Below are 21,947 nucleotides of genomic sequence, written 5' to 3' on the forward strand. Positions count from 1 at the left end.
CAGGCTGCCCTTGGAGTGCAGACACATCCAGCTGCTGGAGGGTGGCAGCTCCAGGGCCACCAGCTTCTCCATCCAGCTGTTCCAGATGCTGAACCACTCCGTGGCCTACCTGCACTGCGAGCTGAGGGTCTGCCTGCCCGGCCAGCCAGGATGTGAGCAGGTACTGAGGGGGGATCTGCTCCCACAGGAGCAGCAGGGATCCCACCAGATCAGGAGGGACTCGGTGCTTCCAGAGCCTCCACACCAAGGTCACCCCATGGCCAATCCCTGGTTAAAGTCTGGGAGAGGAGTTCATGGTGTGGAAGGGTGGCAATAGTTGGTAATCCCTGAGAAAAGGAAATCAGGGAATAAAGATTTACACATGTGCTGGTCCAAGGATTGGAAATTCACCTTTTGGAACAGTAACAGAAGTGGAAAGGACTGAGGAGGGCCTGGGGCAGGAGGTTCTGTCCAGGGCACTCCCAGGTGTTTCCATCTCTTTCCCAGGACTGCTTGGAAAGTGTGGAGCCCCTTGCCCAGCCCAGTGACAGGACCAGCCATGGAAATCTGCACAGGCTGGTCTCCCTCGGGCCCGTTTGGAGGATGAACAACAGGTTTCTGTACAAGCCAGAGGAAGGTGGGGCTCTCCTGGTTTCATTTCTCTTGCAGAGGTTTTTGCTCAGCTTTTCCTGCTGTAGGAAAACCAGGACATTTTTAATCACTTTCTTGGTTAGGTTATATCCCAACAACTCCTGACCTTTGCTTTGGCCTCCCTGGATCCCAGATGTGGGGGTTAATCAGTGCCACATCCAACAGAGCTCCAAAGGCCCCTGTGAGGAACTCCAGCTTTAGGAGGAGGGAAGGGGAGAAAATGAGGCAGAATGTTCTGTCTGTGAGGAATTGCAGCGTTTTGGTGCAGAATGAGGGCGTCCATGGGACAGGACTGTTCATAGGTGAAACACAGAAGCTGGCTGATGTTCATTAGATGTTTGTAGCTATTAGAAAAGAGCTGGTAAAATATGAGAGACTTCTCAAAACCCGCTGGCACCATCCCTGACTCCCTGTGGCTGTGCTTGTTTGTGCAAAGAACATTTCTCACTGCTCCATTGCCTCTCTGTGTGTCCAGGTGCTGCTCCTGCCACGCTGCTGCCCATCCTGCTGGGGGCCCTGGCGGGCTGTGCTGTCCTGGCCGCTGCTTTCATGGGGCTGTGGCTGCACCGGCGGCAGAGAGCCAAGCCCAGCCGTCATCCCCTGCCTGGAGAACTGCCCGGGCTGTGATCCCAGCAGCTGAACTGCTCCTGCAGCTCCCCCGGCCACCAGAGAAGCAGCTGAGTTTGCTTTGCTTCTGTAGAGCTCCTGCTGAGCAGGGAGCAGGAGATGCCACCTCTGCCCCGAGCCTGCCTCTCCCCCTTCCCTTCCCTTGTGCACCAGAGCCCACAGACTGCAGGGCAGAGCAGGGATGGCTGCAGGGCCCGGGCTGCCAGGGCCAGCTGGGCACAGCAAGGGGCAGCAGAGGGGAGAGCAGGGGGCAGGAGAGCCAGGGAAATGCAGCGCTGTGCCCTGGAGATGGCACCAGGGAAACACAGCACTGTGCCCTGGAGCTGCCACCAGGGAAACAGCACTGTGCCCTGGAGATGGCACCAGGGAGGGATGGAAACACAGCACTGTGCCCTGGAGATGGCACCAGGGAGAGGTGGAAATGCAGCACTGTGCCCTGGAGATGCCACCAGGGAAACAGCACTGTGCCCTGGAGATGGCACCAGGGAGGGATGGAAACACAGCACTGTGCCCTGGAGATGGCACCAGGGAGAGGTGGAAATGCAGCACTGTGCTCTGGAGATGCCACCAGGGAGAGGTGGAAATGCAGCACTGTGCCCTGGAGATGGCACCAGGGAAATGCAGCACTGTGCCCTGGAGCTGCCACCAGGGAAACAGCACTGTGCCCTGGAGATGGCACCAGGGAGGGATGGAAACACAGCACTGTGCCCTGGAGATGGCACCAGGGAGAGGTGGAAATGCAGCACTGTGCCCTGGAGATGCCACCAGGGAAACACAGCACTGTGCCCTGGAGATGGCACCAGGGAGGGATGGAAACACAGCACTGTGCCCTGGAGCTGGCACCAGGGAGGGATGGAAGCACAGCACTGTGCTCTGGAGATGCCACCAGGGAGAGGTGGAAATGCAGCACTGTGCTCTCACAGCCACCAGGGAGAGGTGGTGAGGAAAAGGATGGAACTGGGCGTTTGGACAGGATCCGGAGCCCCAGGGATGTGTCCCCTGGGATTTACAGCTTCTCTCACCTCCCAGGAGCCAAGTGCCTTCCTCCTTGCCCTGTAGCCCTGCTGCTGTTTTCTCCAACTCCCCACTAATGGTCAGAGAACCCCAGGAGTAGTAGAATTCCAGAATCTGCTGGAAGGCACTGGGGAAAGGCATCCATGGGATGGGGGACACAAGCTGGGCTCTCCTGGGGGCTGTGGAGAGCCCCTCCAGCCCCACATCCCCCTGTCCCAGAGGAGCTGGGGCTGCCCCATCCTGTCCAGGGCCTCCTGCAGCAGCTGCAACCCAGGGAGAATGAGCAAGGAAACAGCCCTGGGGATGGAGGGAGGGATGTGCCTGTGCTGGGGATGACAGCAGGACCTCAGCTCCTGCTCCTCCTGCCCTCGGAGCTGCAGCTCCTGAGCTGTTGGCCCAGAATTGCCCCTGGAAGGTGTGGGGAGGGAGAGAAGCAGCAGCTGCTGCCCCTCTGCAGCCGTGGGCTGAGCGTTCCCCTCCTCTTGAGCTCTGCAATAAACCTGAGCCTGCAGTGTTGGTCTGGTCTGTGCCTGCAGGGAAGGGAATGGGGCCCCTGTCCTTGTCCCCGGCTCCAGAACTGCGCTGGCAGCTGGGAGTGGAGGGGAGCAGGGCATCACTCCGGGTGGGCAGTGCCAGGGCATTGGCAGCAATCACCTTCTAATTGGGGTTTTTCCTCCCTAAAAGGCTGCAGAGCCTTTTCCCCTCTTTTATTTCCCCCTTCTTTCCTTCGAAGAAGGGACTGCCAGAACCCCTCACACACACCCCTAACACAAGTAACTCACGTTTCCACCTGGGCCAGGCTTCCCCCAAGGATTCCTCAACATTCTGCCACAGAACTAAAAAACCCAGGTCAAGGCTTGCTGGCAGTGAGACAATGACCCTGCAGCAGTGCTAATTATTATTTGAATTGCAGTAGCTCTGAGGAAATCAGCAGCACCTTGTATTTGCCACTGAGCTACCTCCAGAGAGAGCTGAGGCATTAAAGACACAAATGCACAAGATCCAGACGAGAATTTTTAACCCCTTTTCAGCTGAAGGTGTGTGTGCTGCCCCTGGGCTCACATGGTGAGGGTTAAACTGCTCTGACCAGTCTGTGCTCCTCCAAACACCCACTTCTAGGGAGATTTTATTTTATTTTATCCCCGAGGGAACTGCTCTGGTTTGCCACATTTCTGGTATTTCTGCTGAGGTTTTTTCTCAGCCTCATGCACTCATGTGCTAGTTCTGGTTGTTTGGGGTTTTTCCTGTTCTTTATCTTTCTAGAGTGCTTTTTTCTACCTCTCTACTTCTGGGGTTTTTTTTAAACTCAGTTTTTCATCTTTCTGGAGCGTCTTCCACCTCTCCATCCAGCTACTTCTAGGGGTGTTTTATAACTCAGTTTTTTATTTTTCTGGTGTGTTTTCCACCTTTCCATCCAGCTGCTTCTGGGGCTTTTTTAAAATCAGCTTTTCTTCTTTCTGGAGTGTTTTCCACCTCTCCATCCAGCTGTTTCTGGTTTTTTTTCCCCCTTCTATTCTCTCTGGAGTGTTTTCCACATCTCTCATGTACAGTTCTGCCTAGTGGATTTCTCTGCTCCCTCCAAGCCTCACCCTGCCCCAGTCCCCAGCTCCCTTTCCCCCAGGCTGTGCCGATGCCCCAGGTGAGGAATCCCACCCTCAGCACGGAGCACTCACTGCAGGCTTGTCCTTTGCACTGAAGGCTTGTCCTTTGCATCTGGAATTCTTGGAGGATTTGCCCACCCAGGGCTGGATATGAGAGAGCAGAGCCACACTGCCAGGCTGGAGCTGAGCCACGTGTGAATATGTAGAATTCACACAGGCTTGTTGAACTCATTGCAGGCTTGTCCTCTGCACCATTTCCCACCTGGAATTCCCGGAGGATTTGCCCACCCAGTGCTGGACATGAGCGAGCAGAGCCACGCTGCCAGGCTGGAGCTGAGCCTGAGTGAAAAGCAGAATATGTGAGCAGCCCCACTGAGGATCCACCTCTTGGCAGGGGCTGCCAGGGCTGCCTGGGGTGGATCCCCACCTCCCCGGGCAGGGCAGGGCAGGGCAGGGCAGGGCAGGGCAGGCAGGGCAGGAGGAGCTCCTGTGCCTCCCCAGCAGGCAGGCAGAGCCAGCTGTGCCATGGGCACGGAGCGGGGCAGGCTGGGCAGCCTGACTGTGTTCAGCAAGGAGGATTTCGAGGATGAGTGGCTGCGAGTGGCCAGCGGGGGCTTTGGCCACGTGTACCAGGTGAAGCACAGGAGGTGGAGGACGGTCTATGCCGTGAAGTGCTCCCCGTACCTGCTGCAGGACTCCAGCGTGGACAGGTAACTCCTGAGCAGCTCTGGCCGTCCCAGCTGGAGGGATTGGGGGATGAAACTCTGCAGAAGGAGCTCCTTGGGAAGGGCTATGTACCCAGAGGGAGTGGGGAATTGGCCAGGTGTACCAGGTGTAGCACAGGAGATGGTCTGTGCAGGGAAGTGCTCCCCGTACCTGCTGCAGGATTCCAGCATGGACAGGTAACCCCTGAGCAGCTCTGGCCATCCCAGCTGGATGGATTCGGGGATAAAACTCTGCAGAGGAGCTCTTGGGAAGGGCTGTGTACCCAGAGGGAATGGGGAATAGGAGTTCTGCCTTTCCTTGTCCTGTGTGGATGCACAGGGACATGGGGAACAGAGCAGGGCTGGAGCCTGGGGCTGAGCTCAGCACCTCACACACAGACTAAAGCAGCCTGGTGGGTTATTTACAGCTGCCACTGGACACTGGGGCTGAGCTGTATCCATCAAACTGAATTCATCACCAGGTTTAAAGATGAGGGGCAGAGGATTTACAGCTGGTCTTGCTGCCCTGCTCCTGTAGCCTCCAGACATCTCCTTCCTCTCTGTGGGGCACCTGCAGCTCCTCTCTGCTTCTTGCTCTGTCTCTCACCTGCAGAGACTCCTCTGGTGCCCACCTTGAGTCTGGAGATGGAGCAGGGCCAGGTAATCACAACCACTGCTGATAACACATCCAATACAGGCAGAGCTGATGGAAAAACAGCAGAGTTGATGGACTTATTTAATTTAAAATTTTATTCCCCCAAATTTGGAAGGATCCTGCCAGGATAAAAATCTCACTCTTGTGATTTCTTGTTACAGACAACAACTGAGTTCAGGCTGAGCACTTACTGCCCTCAGTTTGCTCTGCAGATTCTACATTTGCATTTTGTTCTTGTTTGTGGCGGGGAAAAAAAGAGTCAAATAATCAGTTTTAATTCTGTGTCTTATCAATTGTAGTAAAATACCCCAGATTCCTCAACCCACGGGTGGGTCTTACTGTGAGGAGATTTTGCTTGGCTGAACCATTTTAGACCAATTAATGGCCTGGCCCAATTGCTGGCAGCTCAGCTCCATTCCCAGGGTGTGCTTTTTAAAGGCACTCCTGGCACTTTGCTGCTCGGCTGCTCCCCCAAACTCGTTCAGCAGGTCAGGAGGGGTGAGCCTTGGGAGGATTTGGAGGAACAGGTCTGCCAGAGCTGGCAGCCAGCAGCAGCCATGCCAGAGCTCCCCTGGGAGCAGTCACCGTGCCCAGGGACAGAGCTGCAGGCACAGGAGGAGCTGCAGGAGTGGCCAGGGTGTGGCACAGAGCTGTGCCTGCCCCTGGCATCCTGCTGCCAGGGAACACTGGGGATGTCATGGCACCACAGAGTGCTTTGGGCTGGGAGCAGCCCTAAAACCCATCTGAATCCTCCCTGCCTGCCCCTGGCCAGGGAAACACCGGGGATGTCATGGCACCACAGAGTGCTTTGGGCTGGGAGCAGCCCTAAAACCCATCTGAATCCTCCCTGCCTGCCCCTGGCCAGGGAAACACCGGGAATGTCATGGCACCACAGAGTGCTTTGGGAGGAGCTCTAAAACCCATCTCCATCCTCCCTGCCTGCTCCTGGCATCCTGCTGCCAGGGAACACCGGGAATTTCGTGGCACCACAGAGTGCTTTGGGCTGGGAGCAGCCTTAAAGCCCATCTGAATCCTCCCTGCCGTGGCCACGGGCACCTTCTACTGTCCCAGGTTGCTCCAGCCTGGCCTTGGACACTTCCAGGGATGGGGCAGCCTCTGGGAATCCCATGCCAGCCCCTCCCCACTCTCACAGGGAAGGATTCCTCCCCATCTAACCCTGCCCCGGGGCAGTTTAAAGCCATTTCAGCAGTGGGACAAGTACAGGCTCTCTGTCCTCACTGCTAAGGATTGAAACAAGTGCAAGCTTTTCATCTTTTCTTTGTGGTGGCTGAATGAACCACATAATAGACCTCAGTTCATTTGGAGAAGTCACAACAGCATCCATGTCAGATTTTAATCTGCAAAAGATCCCTGTGTGGCAGCATTACTATCAACTCAAGGGGGAATTTGGGACCAATCTTTTTGGGGTAGGCAGTGCTCAGAAAGGCTGGGTGTCACTGAGTTACTACAGAGTTACTGAGCCGTGAATCAACTGACAAAATTTCTTGCTCCCACTGTATTTTTTTTGTATTTTTTCTTTGATTTTTTTAATTTTATTTTTATTTTTAATTATTTTTATTTCTATTTTTATTTTTATTTCTTAATTTTTTTTAATTTTTAATTTTAATTTTAGATTTTAATTTCTATTTTATTTTTTATTTTTATTTTTTATTTTCCATTTTCCAGGACCAGCATGAACTGTCTAATGGAGGAGGCCAGCAAGATGGAGAAAATCAAATTCCAGCACATTGTCACCATCTACGGGGTGTGCAACAGCCCCCTGGGGATAGTGATGGAGTACATGGCCAGGGGCTCCTTGGAGAGAATCCTCCCCACCCACAGAATGTCCTGGCAGCTGAAATTCAGGGTGATCCATGAGATGGGCTTGGCCATGAATTTCCTGCACAGCATGAGCCCTCCCCTGCTGCACTTGGATCTGAAGCCAGGGAATGTCCTCCTGGATGGGAACATGCACGTCAAGGTACGGCCACGGCTCACACCAGAGCCAGGCAATTCCTGCCAGACAGAATTACCCCAGTAAATCAGGTTCTGCAGGAGCAGCCTGTGAAAGAGTGACCTGTGGGGCGTTTAACAAGCAGCTGCTTTGAGCAAATCACGCGCTGCTCTCAGCATCACACGGCGACTCTGGGCCAGCTCTGGGGATTTAGGGCTCCAGCTGGACTCAGTGGCTGCAGGTTCTCAGGGTTTTGTCAAGCTCCAGCTGCTCTCCCCTCCTGCTGCCCCTGATCCCAAAGATGGGGATGTCTGGGTGACAGCAGGAGGGGAGAGCGTGAGCATTTTAGGGCAGCTTCCCTGTTCCTGCTTGCAGATCTCCGACTTTGGGCTGTCCAAGTGGATGGAGCAGTCCAGCAGGATGCAGTACATCGAGAGCTCAGCTCTGAGGGGCACCCTGAGCTACATCCCCCCCGAAATGTTCCTGCAGAACAGCAAACCCCCGGGGATCAAGTACGATGTGTACAGGTGAGGGCTGGCCCAGGGCACCCAGGGGTGTCCCTGGGCTGTCACACCCAGCAAGGGGGGCTGGACACTGCCTCAGTTTGTTTAAATTCTGCTTTTCTGCCTCTTAGAAGGTGGGGAACACAGTGGGGTACCCGATCTCAGGGGTGAGACTGAGAGGGAGGGGGGTCTCTGTGGATAATCATCATCCCAATGCACCCTCTGCCCCAGGTGCCATCACACCCTGTTCCCAAAAATGAGTGGCAGCAGAGCCCAAACAGCCAGTGCTGCTCTTTCATCACAGTCCCTGCTGAGATTGCTTTTAAAACAATTCCAATATTGGCTTATCTGCCTCAGTCTTCAGCTTCATTTTGGTCAGGAGCAGGCAGAGAAGAGATTTCAGCTTGGCTTTTGTCCTTTTGGGTGAGGAGCTTTGCAGCACATTCACATGAGCCCCAAGTCCATGTCTGGAAATTCTTCAGCTCCGTGGCCTTTGCAGCACAGAGGGTAGAGGGAAGAGGGAAAGGAGGGTTTGCAGGGCCACAGGAACTTGCAGAAGCCAAGGGCTCGAAACCTCAGTGTGAATAAAGTGGAAAAAAGGCACTGAGAGACTGACTTTGGCAGCAGAGGCTCCAAGTGCCTGCTCAGACCCTTTGGAGGGTGATGACCCCACTCTAAAGGAGATGCATGAGGCAGAACCACAAGGCCTGATCCTTTTGGCCTGGGGGATGAAATCCTTTTGCTCTGGGAGATGAAATCCTTCCCTCCTGAACAACCTCCCTCCTGACCTCCCCATTTCTCCAGAAGGCAGAAGCAATAAGAGCATCTCATGTCCAAGTGCTCACAGTCTCTCCTCTCCCGCAGCTTCGGCATCGTCATCTGGGAGGTGCTCATGCAGAAAAAGCCTTACACAGGTAAACACAAACCCTGCACCCGTGGAATGTCCATCCCAGCCCTTTTCCCAGGCAGAACACCCAGAGGTGCTGGATTTTTCCAGGGGCCAACATGATGGCCATCATCGTGAAGGTGGCAGCGGGGAAGAGGCCAGGGCTGGAGCTCGTCAGGGATGACTGGCCCGGGGAGTGCCACCAGATGGTGGACCTGATGAAGAGGTGCTGGGACCAGGACCCCAAGCAAAGGCCCAGCTTTGCAGGTGGGACTGGGGTGTGGATCTGACGGGGTCTCTGGTGTGACCCCGAGGTGTTGGAAAATCACTTTTTCCCAGCCCTGAAACCGAAGAAGAAGGCAGAATTCCTTGGCTCTTGTTCTCAAGGTTGTTTCTTTTCTGTTACCTCTATCATTCTTTCTCTGACCTGCTGAGATCTGTCCAGCACGCTGGTTCATGGCACTCTGACCACCCTCAGGGCGTTGTTATCTTTTTATACTTAAAACTACCTGTACATTATTTACCATAACTTCCCAATACCTATCACCTATGCTAGACAGTCTATCTCTATTCTAAACCAATCCAAAAGTGCCACCATCCCAGCAGAAGATGGAGGCCAAGAAGAAGAAGGAGAAAGACTGGAAACACCCAGATTCCTCCATCTTGCTCCCCTGAACCCCCATTCTAAAAACCCCAAAATTCTCCATTTTCACCCTGTGATAAATTCACTATCATTCTATTCAAACCCCTGTGGCTTGTAACTCCTCACAAAGCAGGGAATTGTTTCCATGGGCTAAAATCGAAGGCACAGGTGTCTGTGACTCCATGCCAAGGTCTCTGAGCCCCCTGCCAGGGTCTCAAGTCCTCCAGGGCAGCCAGAGGAATTTCCTGGGTTCTGACATGGATCAGCCAAGGGTGAGCCCCATGGGGTGACAAAAGCAGGGTTTGTGTCAGTTTTCCCAGTTCCACCTCTGAGGTTTAACAGCTGGGTGCCCTTTTGCTGTCCCACATCCCCTCATCCCTTCTCCCTCCCTTCCCACGTGGGTCCTGCCTGGCTCTGGAGCTGGGGCAGCCTGCACAGCCGAGCTGCTCTGCCCTGGCAGATATCCCTGTGGAGACAGACGTGCTGCTGGCTCTGATCCAGAGCCTGGTGCAGGACCCGGAGAACGAGCGCCTGGTCAGGAAGATGTCCCACAAACCGGCCCTCTCCAGGAGCCAGCAGGTGAGCAGAACCCCCCAGAGCCTCTCAGGAAACTCCTCTGAGCCTGCTCCTTGTTCTGACCAGGCCTTGAGGCTCTTTCCCCTCCCTAAGGTGCCCCTCAGCACCTTCACAGGGTGTCTGCACAGGCTGTGCCTCTGTAATTCATTTATGGGGATGAGACACTTGCAAATTAATTAACAAATGCACTGAATGATAAATAGTCCAAGAGGAAAACCCTTTTCTGGACCTGCTCAGGTGAAGTGGGTTTATCATGGTGGCCTCAGTCACTAAAAGAAACTCAAGCAAACACAGAATCACAGGGTTCTCTGTGCACAAAACTGAGGATGTTCCTCTTTGAACAATTCTTACAGAATTTTTTTTAAATAGTTTGAAATCCCAATGTTTCTCTGGCTAAGAAAAAAATCAGGCTCCTGGATAGTCACGATGTAATCCCAGCAACTGAAGTAATTATGCCTAGAAAACAGGGAGAGATAGGAGTTGAGAATTATTGGTATTTAGAGGGTTTTGCCAAGCTGTGCAAGAAACCAGAGGCCTGAAGAAGTAGGGGCTTGGGGGTCCCTAAACAACAACGGAAATCACTTTGGGATGCTGCCATGCAGTCAGGAAGCAGAATATGTGTGTGTTTGGGAGCAAATGAGCACAAGGCGGAAAAGCTCATGGATATCCAGAGATCATCTTCAGGCTCCCCCATTCCTGCTCTGTCATGACTGGCTTAGCTGAGTTTTGGGTGCAAAAACGGGATTGGATAAAAAACTCTCAAATGATGACACAAAACTGCAGAGCAGCATCAAAGGACTTTGTGCAAACATTACAGAATGCAAATAAACACTGTTTTATCCTTTTCCTTTCCTCCTTTCTGAAAACCAGGGTGACAAAGAGGAGTTCACCTTCCCTCGAGACACTAGAAGTGGGGGTAAGTAGGGGACCAGCTTTAGAATTGAAAATGAAAGAAGGGGAAGCTATAAAAGTTGTTTGTTTTGTTGTAGAAGGATGTGGCTCATAAGGTTTTCCATGCGGGGGACATTTTAAAGTAAGGAAAATTTTAAGTTAAGGAGAAGTTTAAGTTAAAGAAAAGTTTAAGTTAAGGAAAAGTTTAAGTTAAGAAAAATGAACTATTCAGGAAATAGGTACTGTGAGAGAGAGGCCAAATGTCCCAGGGCATGTCTGGCCTTATTTTACATTCCTTATCTCTCAAATGACTTCATTCCATGTCGTCCTACCAAGAGCCACAAGCTCTCCCTCCCTTCCTGGGCGTTTTTCACTCTTTTCCTCCCATTTTGCATCCCTGCCTTTAGGAAAGGACCCACAGGAGGTTCCTCTCCCACCTCCACAGGGGGAGGCGGGCAGCCCCGAGGAGCTGTGCCCCGAGGAGCTGGGCAGGGTGCAGGAGAACGGCCTGACCCCGCTGCACCTGCTGGTGCTGCAGGGCCACGCGGCCAAGGTGCGCTCGCTGCTGGGCCGCGGGGCCGGCACCAACGTGGCGGCGGGCGGTGGCTGCACCCCGCTGCTGCTGGCCGTGCAGCGCCGGCTCCCTGACATCTGCGCCCTCCTCATCGAGCACGGCGCTGACGTGGACGCGGCCGACGAGGACGGCTGGAGCCCACTGCACTTCGCGGCCCAGCACGGCGACGACCGCACGGCGCGGCTGCTGCTGGACCACCGGGCCCGCGCCGACGCCCAGGAGCGTGACGGGTGGACCCCGCTGCACCTGGCAGCCCAGAACAACTTTGAGAATGTGGCGCGGGTGCTGCTGTCCCGCCAGGCCGACCCCAACGCACAGGAGGTGGACGGCAAGACCGCCCTGCACGTGGCCGCGGGCTTCGGGCACGTCGGCCTGGTCAAGCTGCTGGCCAGCCAGGGGGCCGACCTGGAGAGGAAGCAGAAGAACCTCAGGACGCCGCTGCACGTGGCCGTGGAGAGGGGCAAGTTCAGGGTGGTGCAGTACCTGCTGAAGAACGGCATCTCCGTCAACAGCCTGGACCAGAACCACTACAGCGCCCTGCACCTGGCCGTGGCCAGGGGCAAGTACCTGATCTGCGAGAAACTCATCAAGTACGGGGCCAACGTGGAGCTGAGGACGGACAAAGGCTGGACCCCCCTGCACCTGGCCTCCTTCAAGGGGCACATCGAGATCATCCGGCTGCTGAAGGGCAGCCGCGCCCGGCTGGACGCCAAGGGCGGCATGGACTGGACGCCGCTGCACCTGGCCACGCGCTACGGGGACGAGCCCGTGGTCAGCGAGCTGCTGCGCTGCGGGGCCGACCCCAACACGGCCGAGAGGTCCCGCTGGGCCCCCCTGCACTTCGCTGTGCTCAGGGGCTCCTTCCTCAGCGTCATCAACCTCCTGGAGTGCCGGGCCGACGTCAACGCCAGGAACAAGGTGGGCCGGACCCCGCTGCACCTGGCCGTGCTCAAGGGCAACATGGCCATCGTCAAGACCCTGCTGAAGGCGGGGGCCCTGCTGGACGTGGAGGACATCACGGGGTGCACGGCCCTGCAGCTGGCCGTGAGGCACCAGCGGGAGAACATCATCACCCTGCTCCAGGGCAAGGAGGGGAGCAAAGCTGGCAACAGGACTCTGAACGAGGTGAAGATCCCCAGGCTTATCCCAGGAAGGACAGATCTGTAAATTCACCAGCTCTAAAATCTGCAGCTTGAGCTTTCCCACATCAGCTGTGATGCCTCAAAGCACCTTGTCCTGTCCCCTGCTGATTGCAGGAAAATGTTTGCCCTTTTTAAATGGAAGTTTTTAAGCGTGAACGCTCAGAGAGTAAAAGAAAATGAAGTTATTTGATGACAAGTTTTTTTCCAAGCTTGTAGAATGTTTTGGCTTGGTGATACTTTAGGCAGTGCTTTCCTACTGAATCCTTCCTGAGCAGGGATTTATGCACCCCCTGTTCATGCAGGCAGTGCTGAAGCTGTGCGCAGCACACACAGCTTTTATTGCTTTCATTCCATGTTTTCCTACAGAGAAAATTGGTGTAAAATGGCCCTGGCACAGGTGGGAATTGAATCGTGAGATTCTCACCTGCTGCTGGCACAGCAATGTGTCAGATTTCCTGACATCTCCTTTCTGTAACAAGAATGAAATAAAACAAGGCAGGGAGGAAAAATCACTGCTAGAGAGTATTGAAATGGATGCAGCTCGGGGAACAGAAATTCCAGAATAATCACACAGGAGATCTTGCAGGTCAAGGTTTGAGTCGTGTCTCTGGGGGGAAATAATTCCTGGTTTCCTTCAGAAAGATGTTCCAGAGCTCGATCAGTCCTGTGAAAAACATCTTCTTGCTGGATTTGATTCCCTGGTGACAGTGAGAGCCCTGGTGTGCAGCTCTGACAGCCCTGCTGTGACTCCTGAGTCCCCAAACGTGCCTGCTGGGAGGGTGACTTGTCATGGCCCTCAGCTGGGAAGAGGCTGAAATAGAAACAAACAACCCCAGCTCTGCAGGGGAGCTGTTGTTGCCTGATAACGTGAGATTAAATGGGTTAAAAAGAGGGTTAAAAAGCCAAACCTCTACTAATGCAGTTTTCATTTTATATTAACTTAAGGGGGTATTGATGTGTATTGTATTCAAACCCAGTTTTTCACTATGCTTTGGCACCAGAGCCTTTAGATATCATTTAAAATAAATTGTAATTAAATGATTCATTTTTAACATTTGCTGTTGGTGAAGTGGGGAGATGGGCAGGTTATGAAATGAAATGCTGGTGACATTTTGGATTGCAGCGAGTGTAAAAAATTGACTTTTTTTATTGCAACCACAAAAAAAACCCCAAAAATCTTGGCATTTCCCTGAATTACCTGCTTTTGATATTCCCTAATTTTCTCCAAGGAGGAAAGGCCTGGCTGAAGGAATTCTTGGGAAGCTCAGACCTTCCTGTGCAGCTCCTTCCCTCAGCTTCAGCTGTATTGATTCAGCAAATGTCTCCCTTGCTTGGTGTCATTTGAAATATTTACCCAGAAAAGAAGAAATCCAATTGCCACTTATTCAGCAGCTCCTTTCTGTCCCCGCTCCAGCAGAAAAACAAAACTCAGCTCGTATGTCATGGAATGTTCTCTACAAGAGCTTAATTAAATTTATAATGAAAATAACAGGGGATTAAGAAGACATGAGGGAAATACATTGCTCTTGCAGAGCATTCCAGAGGTGATAGAAGCAATTTGCAGAGAAAATTACCTGTTTGCTGCTCAGTTTCTATAGAAATTAAATGAGTCTTTACAAACTCTGGAAAAGTGCATTCCAGCCTCCGCTTTGTGACTGTGCAACTTGCAGCTTATTTCTAAAATTATTCGTGGATCTCCATCCCCCCTCCCCTTTCTTTTTTTTTTTTCTTTTGCCTTTTTCAACTCCATTTCAGTCTTTTGTCCCTGCTGATAAATCTGCAGCTGATTATCTCACGTTCTTACCCAAAGTTCACAGCCCAGGCAGCTCCTGGCAGGGCATGGCAGCAGCAGCAGGGCAGGAACCTCCTAAACAGCTCGTTTAGATTCCAAAAGATCAAAATTGTTGTTATGCCTCAAAAAATTATGGTTTTAAGGTACCCAGAGCTACCTGGGTGAGCAGGGTGATGTTCTGATGTTGGCAGGGAGTTGTGGAATGACTCTGAGCATCCCTGGGCTGCAGCAGCTCCAGACATCCTGAACCACAGGGAGATTTCCAAACCACAGGGAGATTTCCAAACTAAAGGGAGATTTCCAAACCAATTGCTCTTCAATTCCCTCACAGAATCCCAGCATGGTTTGGGGCGACAAAGACAGAAAACCAGAGGAGGGAGATTTAAGGTCCCTTAAAGCTGATCTTGTTGCAGCCCTGCTCCCTGCAGGAGTCATCCCAAGCTCTGTAAATCCTGGGTGTGCTTTGGGCTTGAGAGGAATGGTGGATTTGTCTTTCCAAACCAGCTGTGGGGCTGCTGGTGGATAAAACCAGCACTGGGAGAGAAAAGAAACAATGGGAAGGATTCCATTTATTGATGAATGGAAAAAGGGATTTGATTTTACAAATAAAACTTTAGGTTTGCTGAGAAATGAAATTAGACATTGAAAGATGAAAGAAACAATGGGGAAGGAAAACCCCTAAATTCCATAAGAATTCAGAATTAAAAGGGAGGGTTTTACATTAGAGGGGAATCTTTGGGATCAGGTGTTCAGGGAAGTCTGAACCTCTCAAGTACCTCAGCCAATGGGGAAAACCCCCTAAATTCCTCAAGAATTCAAAATTAAAAGGGAGGGTTGTACATTAGAGGGAAATCTCTGGTATCAGGTATGTCAGGAAGTCTGAACCTCTCAAGTATCTCAGAAATGGGGAAAGAGAGAAGGGAAATGTGGCTGGAAATTGGGATAAAAAGGAGGCTGCATCCTCCAAAACTTGGAGAGACTCCAGGGGATGCCCCATGGCCTCTGCCTTGATTGGAATAAAGCCAAAGGACTCCTCTGTCTCCTGTTTGGACACCAACCTCTGCTGTTTGTGGGTTCATGTTCCTAATAGGCTGCCTGCACTCCCTGTGCATCACCTCCATCCAGGACAGCTTTGGGTAGGGGATGGGACTGTCAGGACCCCATCCCTGCTTCCCCACAAGCAGCACACCAAGAAACTCAGAGCAAATCAATCAGCAGAGCAGGGGATGGTTTCAGGAGGGGCTCGCACTGATTTCCTAAGTGCTCTCTCAGAGCTGGATCTGACTGTAATATCAATCCTCTGATGTAAAATTGGTTTGAAGGGGAGATGCTTGTAGTGATGAAAATGTGGACGTTTCAGTCAGAAGTGTGGCTCTTCTGTAAGGGAATGCTCACAGGAAAATGCTTGGAATTGAATTTGGTTAAATCCACGTTTTGCATTGCTCCTGCTTCCCAGAGACTGTGATTTGTTTGTTTGGCAGTGCTGCAATTATGCAGATATGGGATTAAATTAAAATTAAAATAATGCTGCGTTTTAGAGGAAAAGAGATCTGAATAAATACAGCTTGTGGGGGGGAAAAAACCCTTATTTTTAGCAGAAATGCTTGTTTTTTTCCATAGCCCCTTAGGTGTGGAAAATCAAGATGTTTCTGACAGCAGTGATGTGAATGTAGGAGGCAGTGATTTTAATGTAAGAAGGAATAGTGAATTCTCTGTGTTTCTTTTTCTTGCAAGGAGGTGGTTGTAGGCTCTGTGCTGTGGCAGACGTCAGTGAGAGACGTGCCTGGCTCTGCTCAGCCTCTCCCTGGCCTGGCAGGATTCCTCCTGCTCCCTCCCCAGCCCCTCCAGCACTTCCCTGTGCCCTCCCAGCCCCAGGGAGGGGACCAGGGATCTCTGCAGCCAGGGCTGGAATTTGGGGTTTATTGCAAAGGGCCTGGGTGCAGGGCCCTGCTGGGAGCTGCCAGGCACAGCTGGAGCAGGCCCGAGAGAGGGAGAAAGAGGTAAAGAGAAAGAAGGAAAGAGTGTGGTAAAGAGAGAATGAGAGGGTAAAAGAGAGGATCAGAGGGCGAGGTTCCTGTTACAATACAATAAATCTTCTTCTGGTCTTGGAATTTGGGGTTTATTGCAAAGGGCCTGGGTGCAGGGCCCTGCTGGGAGCTGCCAGCCACAGCTCAGAGCAGGCCTGAGAGAAGAGAGGGGAGAGAGGATGAGAGAGTGAGAGAGTAAAAAAGGTAAGAGCATAAAAAGGTAAAGAGAGAGTGAGGTTCCCATTACAACACCATAAATCTTCTTCTGTGTTGAATATTCTGATTCTCACTGACCAATCTAGTCCAAGACACAAATCCTACAGCATTTCCATACAGCCTATAAGAATCATTACATCACCATCCTGTGTTACATTTTAAACAAGCTCTTTCCTCTCCAAGCCTTGGAAAGCAAGGCCAAGCCTGCAGCCTGCTCAGAGCCCCAGAACCTCTGTGTCCCCCTCATCCAGGGCTCTGAAAACCACTTGCTTGCCATTGTCTCTAATTTGTTTGTGTACAAACTTTATATTTAACCTTGTAAGGAGAGTTAAACCACATTACATCACCATCCTGTGTTACATTTTAAACCCTAAAAACTCCTCTTTGGGCCCCTTTTGCCAAGCTGCAGGGTCTGCTCTGCCCCTTGGGGCTGTCTGCAAGCAGAGGGTGTTGTTCCATCAAAAGGGGATCACCTTCAGCAGCCACACCATTGTTTTCCAGTTGTTCAGTAACTGAGGTATCTCAGAGTTTGCTTTCATTTCAATCTCGCTTATAGTTTCCATATTCTCCAAATCTTCTGCCAGGCAATCATATTGATAAGGCTTTCCTGTTTCATCTTCCCCAACCTGTCCCTTCCTTTGCAATAAAACCACGTTATCCCCTCCAAAAGCTGCTCCCCAGCCAGCTCCATCAGTGCAGGTGTGAGCTGCACTTCCATTAGAATAATGGCAAAGGGCCTGGCTGGGAATCAAGGAGCTCTTGCTGTTTGCTCCTAGCAGGCAGCTCATCCCCAGCAAGTTCAACATCTTTTGATCAGCTGCTGCTTTCCTCTCCTCTGCCTCAGAGCACAGCAGGGAACTCTTCTCCTGTGCAATTTGCTGCTGGCCTCCTTCTCCTCTTTGGGAAAAAAAATCAAAATAACCCCACAAACCCGAGCCCAAAAATGATTGTTTTTAAAGCCCGAGGTTCTTGGCAGTGAGGGGTGGAGTTCAGCACTGTGGGGACAGTTTGGGGAGGAGATATCACAGTTCAGGCTCTCATTTTGGCAAGTCAGAGCTCCTCACACCCTCTGTGGCCTTGGGAAGAATCTTTTGTACCCAAACAAAGCCCAGGAAAATATTTATATCCCTCAAAGGTGCAGAGCCCTAAATGTGCTGCCCAGCCTGGGTCTGGGGGGTCATGGGACCATGGAATTTGTGAGTCTAAACAGCTTTTTTCTGTGGCCAGGATTGGTGCTACCCACAGCAATGTGCTGGGAGGAACAGAACACCACCCCTGGAGCATCCCTGCTCTGAATTTCCCTTTAAAAAAATAATCAGGTACAGAGATCAACTCCAAATGAACCAGGAGAAAATCCAGAGAACACCTGAACTCCCCATCCTGGAGGGAACTTCTTCTGAGCAAAAATAAATAAATAATAATCCCCAGCAGCCTTTCTGGATAGCAAATGTCCTATTAAAGACTCCAGGTCCATCTGGAGCAATTACAGAGAGGAGCATTAGGCCAGGTCAGCAATCAGGAGGTGCAGTAATTAGCTGCAAGAAGGGCTGGAATGAGCTTTTGTTTGCTGCTGGCCTACAAGGCCTTGGCTTCAGAAAGAAAAGGGAAATGTTACAGACACTGAGAAAATTCAGCTTGGACAGAATTGAGGTTTGGGGCATTTCTGGCCTGGTTCCATGGCACTGCCACTGCTCCTCAGCAAGGCACAGCTGCCTTCTTATCACCAGCAAGGTTTTATTGCTGTTCTTTGGGCAAACCCTTAATATCTGCTCCAAGCAGAAAAAAAAAAAATCCTTACAAGGCATTCAGGGAATTCATTTTCTTGCCTTGGAAAAGACTGCAGTCCACCAAAAGGTTTTGCTGAGGCTGCCCTGCTGTTATTTGGTTCAAGTCTTTGTTTTGTAAGGATTTCTCGCAGGATTTCTCCCAGGAGAGCTGAGCTGGGCTCTTTGCTGCCCAATGTGCTGCTCCTTTTGGCTGAGCAGGGTCATGTTCTGCTCCAGGGAATGCTGGAAAATGCCACAGGACCATGAGCCCACTCAGACATTAAAAAGGGGCAGGGGAAAATCAACAAGAGAGAGAGGGAAAACCAGAGAAAAGGTGGAATTTGTCTGACATGCCCTGAGCTTGGAAAATGCTGCTTTTGAGAAATTTTAGGAGCCTGGAGCAGCTCCTGGGGCTTCCTGTTGCATCTCCTTGACCCCACAGAATCCCTGATTCTGGGAAAGGCCTCCAAAATCATATTTCCCAACCTTTTTTACATCCCAGCAGGGAAGGGCTGGTGCCCAGCCCTGGAATTCACCTGGAAAATTCACCTGGCCTCACTGGGTTTGCGGGCTGAGGGGGGAAATTCCAAATTGCGCCTGAAACACAAGCATGGATTTGGGGATTTTGGAGGCTTGGACAGCTGGAGGATGAGCCTGGCTGCAGAAAAAGCTTTTTGGCAATGAGTTAAAGCTGTCAGTGAGCTGTGCAGCCCCTGGGATGTCACCCACAGGGGAACAGCTTTCCCTAGGCCCTGGGGCTTAAATGCCAGTTCCCAGCTCTGCTGTGTCTCAGTCACTCTGCTCATGGAACACTTCCTTTTGCTTTTTTTTATTTTTGTAATTAAGAAGGAGGCAGAATTGACTGTGGTTTTCCCTGGTATCTCTGAATCACGTCCCAGGCCCTGCTATTTCACTGTCTGCAATCTTCCCCAGCCATTCTGGCCTCAGCTTTGAAGTGATTTAGGGCTTGTTTATCACAGAGGCAATCAGCCATGCTCCTTCCCAGACACCCTGGACCTGCCAGGGAGCTGAGTGTTGCCTTAGCTGGGGGGGCTCAGACACAAAGGCAGAGCTAACCAGGTTACCTGGCACTACCTGAGCCCAGCCCTGCCCTCCCAGCCAGCTCCAGGTGGGCATTTCAATGTAAACACGATGCAGGAATGTGACCTGGAGCATCTGCCACCAGCTGGGAACAGGCACAAACTCAATTACTGCAGCAGGAAATTGCCAGCCCCGATAATTCAGACATAAATCTGCATCCCCAAGGTTAATTTGGTGTGACTTTGGCGCTGGCTGCAGCCTCCAGGAGCTGAGCCCCTGCTGCTGGCCTGGCAGGGCAGTGCCAAGGTTAGAAGATGAAAATCTCACAGATATGTGTGTGGAAGGAAGATTTTTCAATGTATAATCTTGGTGCTATGGTCTGGTTGAGGTGTGAGGGCACAGGTTGGACTCGATGATCTTAGAGGTCTCTTCCAACCTCATCATTCTAGGATTCTGTGATCTGAAGAAGGAATAGAAATGAAAGCAAGTTTTGATATAAAAGAAAAGAATTGCTGAGCCAGTCTCACTGGCTAACCAAGGAGGCAAAGGGTGTGTTAGTTAGAAGGGGTTTCTATGGCTTAGAGCAAAGGATAAACCCACCCCAAACAAGAAGATGTTTTTACCAAGCAGAAAGCACAGGCAAATTTGCACACAAATTTGCAAAAGCACATTTGCAAACAAGGCAGCAAATGTTGCAAGTAGAAAAAAAGAATTTTCTACTGCAAGAAAACTGAAAACCAACTTCTGGCTTAAACTGTAATGTACTGACTTTGAGTGATTGGAGAACAGTAACATGAATATGGTAATTACAGTAGTTATGATAGGCTATAGATAATAGTTAAGGTATAGATTGGTTCTACTGTATGAAGATGCTCAGCAAAGAAAAGTGTATAATGCAATGTAACCAAAAGAAAAGTATAGAATGCATTGGAACCAAAAGAAAAGTATAAAATGCATTTGTAATCAAAAGAAAGCTGACAGCTGTAGGCACAGCTCTGTCACCCACGACCCTGGACTGCTGTGACACCTTGGATGCAATAGACTGCATTTTGTAATAAACTGCATTTTGTAATAAGCTGCATTTTGGAGATCTGCCTGGAGTCCCACATCCCTCATTTCATCTCTTACACCCATGCTCTGCTCCCAGCCCCCCTCAGCAGGTTCTGGGGCCCATCCCCAGCTCAGTTCTGGGTCAAACCCTCCCATTTTCATCATTCCCCCAGCGGTTCCGTGGCAGGGAACGCAGCCCACGGCCCAGAGGGAGGCAGAGGCAGGAGCTCAGCTCTTGAATGTCACAGAATTGTCACTGCTTCATGCCATGGCATCATCTCACGCTGTGGATTTCATCCAGGGTGTGCTCCCCCCTCAGCAGAGCTCGTCACACACATGGTGTCACCCCGAATTTGTCACACACCTGCTGTCACCCCACATTTGTCACACACATGGTGTCACCCCAAATTTGTCACACACATGGTGTCACCCCACATTTGTCACACACCTGCTGTCACCCTGAATTTGTCACACACATGGTGTCACCCCACATTTGTCACACACCTGCTGTCACCCTGAATTTGTCACACACCTGCTGTCACCCCAGAGCTGGCCCTGCTGTGAGCACATCCCCCTGTGTCACATCCCTCTGCAGGAGCCACAGCAGCTGCTTTGCCATCTTTGCAGGGTTTTTTCCCCAGCAAACTCAGAGAACAGTGCCAGCTCAAAGCCACCTCGGTGTTTGCCAGGAGCTGTCCCAGGGGGAGGGAGGTGCTCAGAGGAGCTGTACATATTTGTTTAGACTGGCACTGACTGCCCATTTCTTCACACAGACGAGCTCCCAGCTCATAACCTGTCTTGTTCAATCAGATTTGCAGCTCCTGGGTTTCCCTCTGAAGCTTTGTACATTTTCCAGCTGGTGATTTGACAGAGCTCTCTGAACTCAGGAGCTGCTCAGAGATTCTCTGTCTTGCTGTTAGCACTTGGAGATGAGATTACATTTCTGGCTGATGTCAGTTTGGGCTTTTCCTGCTTTTTTCACGCGGCCTGAATAAAAACAATCAGCTCTGTGGCTGCACTGTGCAGTAAATATTAATGATGGCTGTCAGGAAACATTTCATGCAGTGGCAAGGGCTGAGGTTATGACCTGGTTTTCTGCCAGGTGAGGTTTGCAGCCCTTTCCATCTGCCCTGCACCCAGCTCAGAAGGATTTATGAACAGCTGGATACAGCCAGGAAGCAGAAACAGCCATGAGGACCCTTGAATTCTGCTGGTTTGTCTTTTCCCAGCATTAAAACCCCACAAGATCGGCCATGGGAAGGAGGATCTGGGTGCTGCCTGCTGCTCTGTCCTGAGCTCAGGGGCAGAGGCTGATGGGGCAGGCTGTGGTCAGGAACCACTCACCTTTCATATCCTCAAAAATTCCCCTTCATATCCTGACAAACTCCCCATCCCAAGGCTCCCAGGCTGCAGGTGAGGAGCTGAGGCAGCTCCAGCCCCAGAGGGGCAGCAGGGAATCCTCTGGGATGGAGAGATGTGAGGGGTGATGGAGGGGAGGGGATGAAGGCTCCTGTTCCTGCAGGGTCAGCCTCCCTCTGCCCCCAAAGGCAGCAGCCACAGAGGAGTGTGTCCCCTCCCAGCCAGGAGCTCTGGGGGCTGATTCCCCCAGATTTACCTGATTTATCTGGGGCTGATTTCCCCCAGATTTACCTGAT

General features: G+C 51.6%; 1 protein-coding gene across 1 annotated transcript; it reads left to right on the forward strand.

Annotated features, from left to right (window-relative positions):
• Positions 1-4,397: 4,397 nt before the first annotated feature.
• Positions 4,398-12,425, forward strand: ANKK1 (ankyrin repeat and kinase domain containing 1). Its single transcript, XM_071449529.1, has 8 exons — positions 4,398-4,582; positions 6,918-7,212; positions 7,561-7,712; positions 8,553-8,602; positions 8,686-8,841; positions 9,678-9,796; positions 10,664-10,709; positions 11,092-12,425. The coding sequence occupies exons 1-8, from the start codon at positions 4,398-4,400 to the stop codon at positions 12,423-12,425; spliced, it is 2,337 nt and encodes a 778-aa protein (XP_071305630.1).
• The last annotated feature ends 9,522 nt before the right edge of the window (positions 12,426-21,947 follow it).

This window comes from Agelaius tricolor, unplaced genomic scaffold (assembly GCF_023055355.1).
Source record: "Agelaius tricolor isolate 1412-34295 unplaced genomic scaffold, bAgeTri1.0.p SCAF_29, whole genome shotgun sequence".
In the NCBI taxonomy this organism is placed as follows: Eukaryota; Metazoa; Chordata; class Aves; order Passeriformes; family Icteridae; genus Agelaius; species Agelaius tricolor.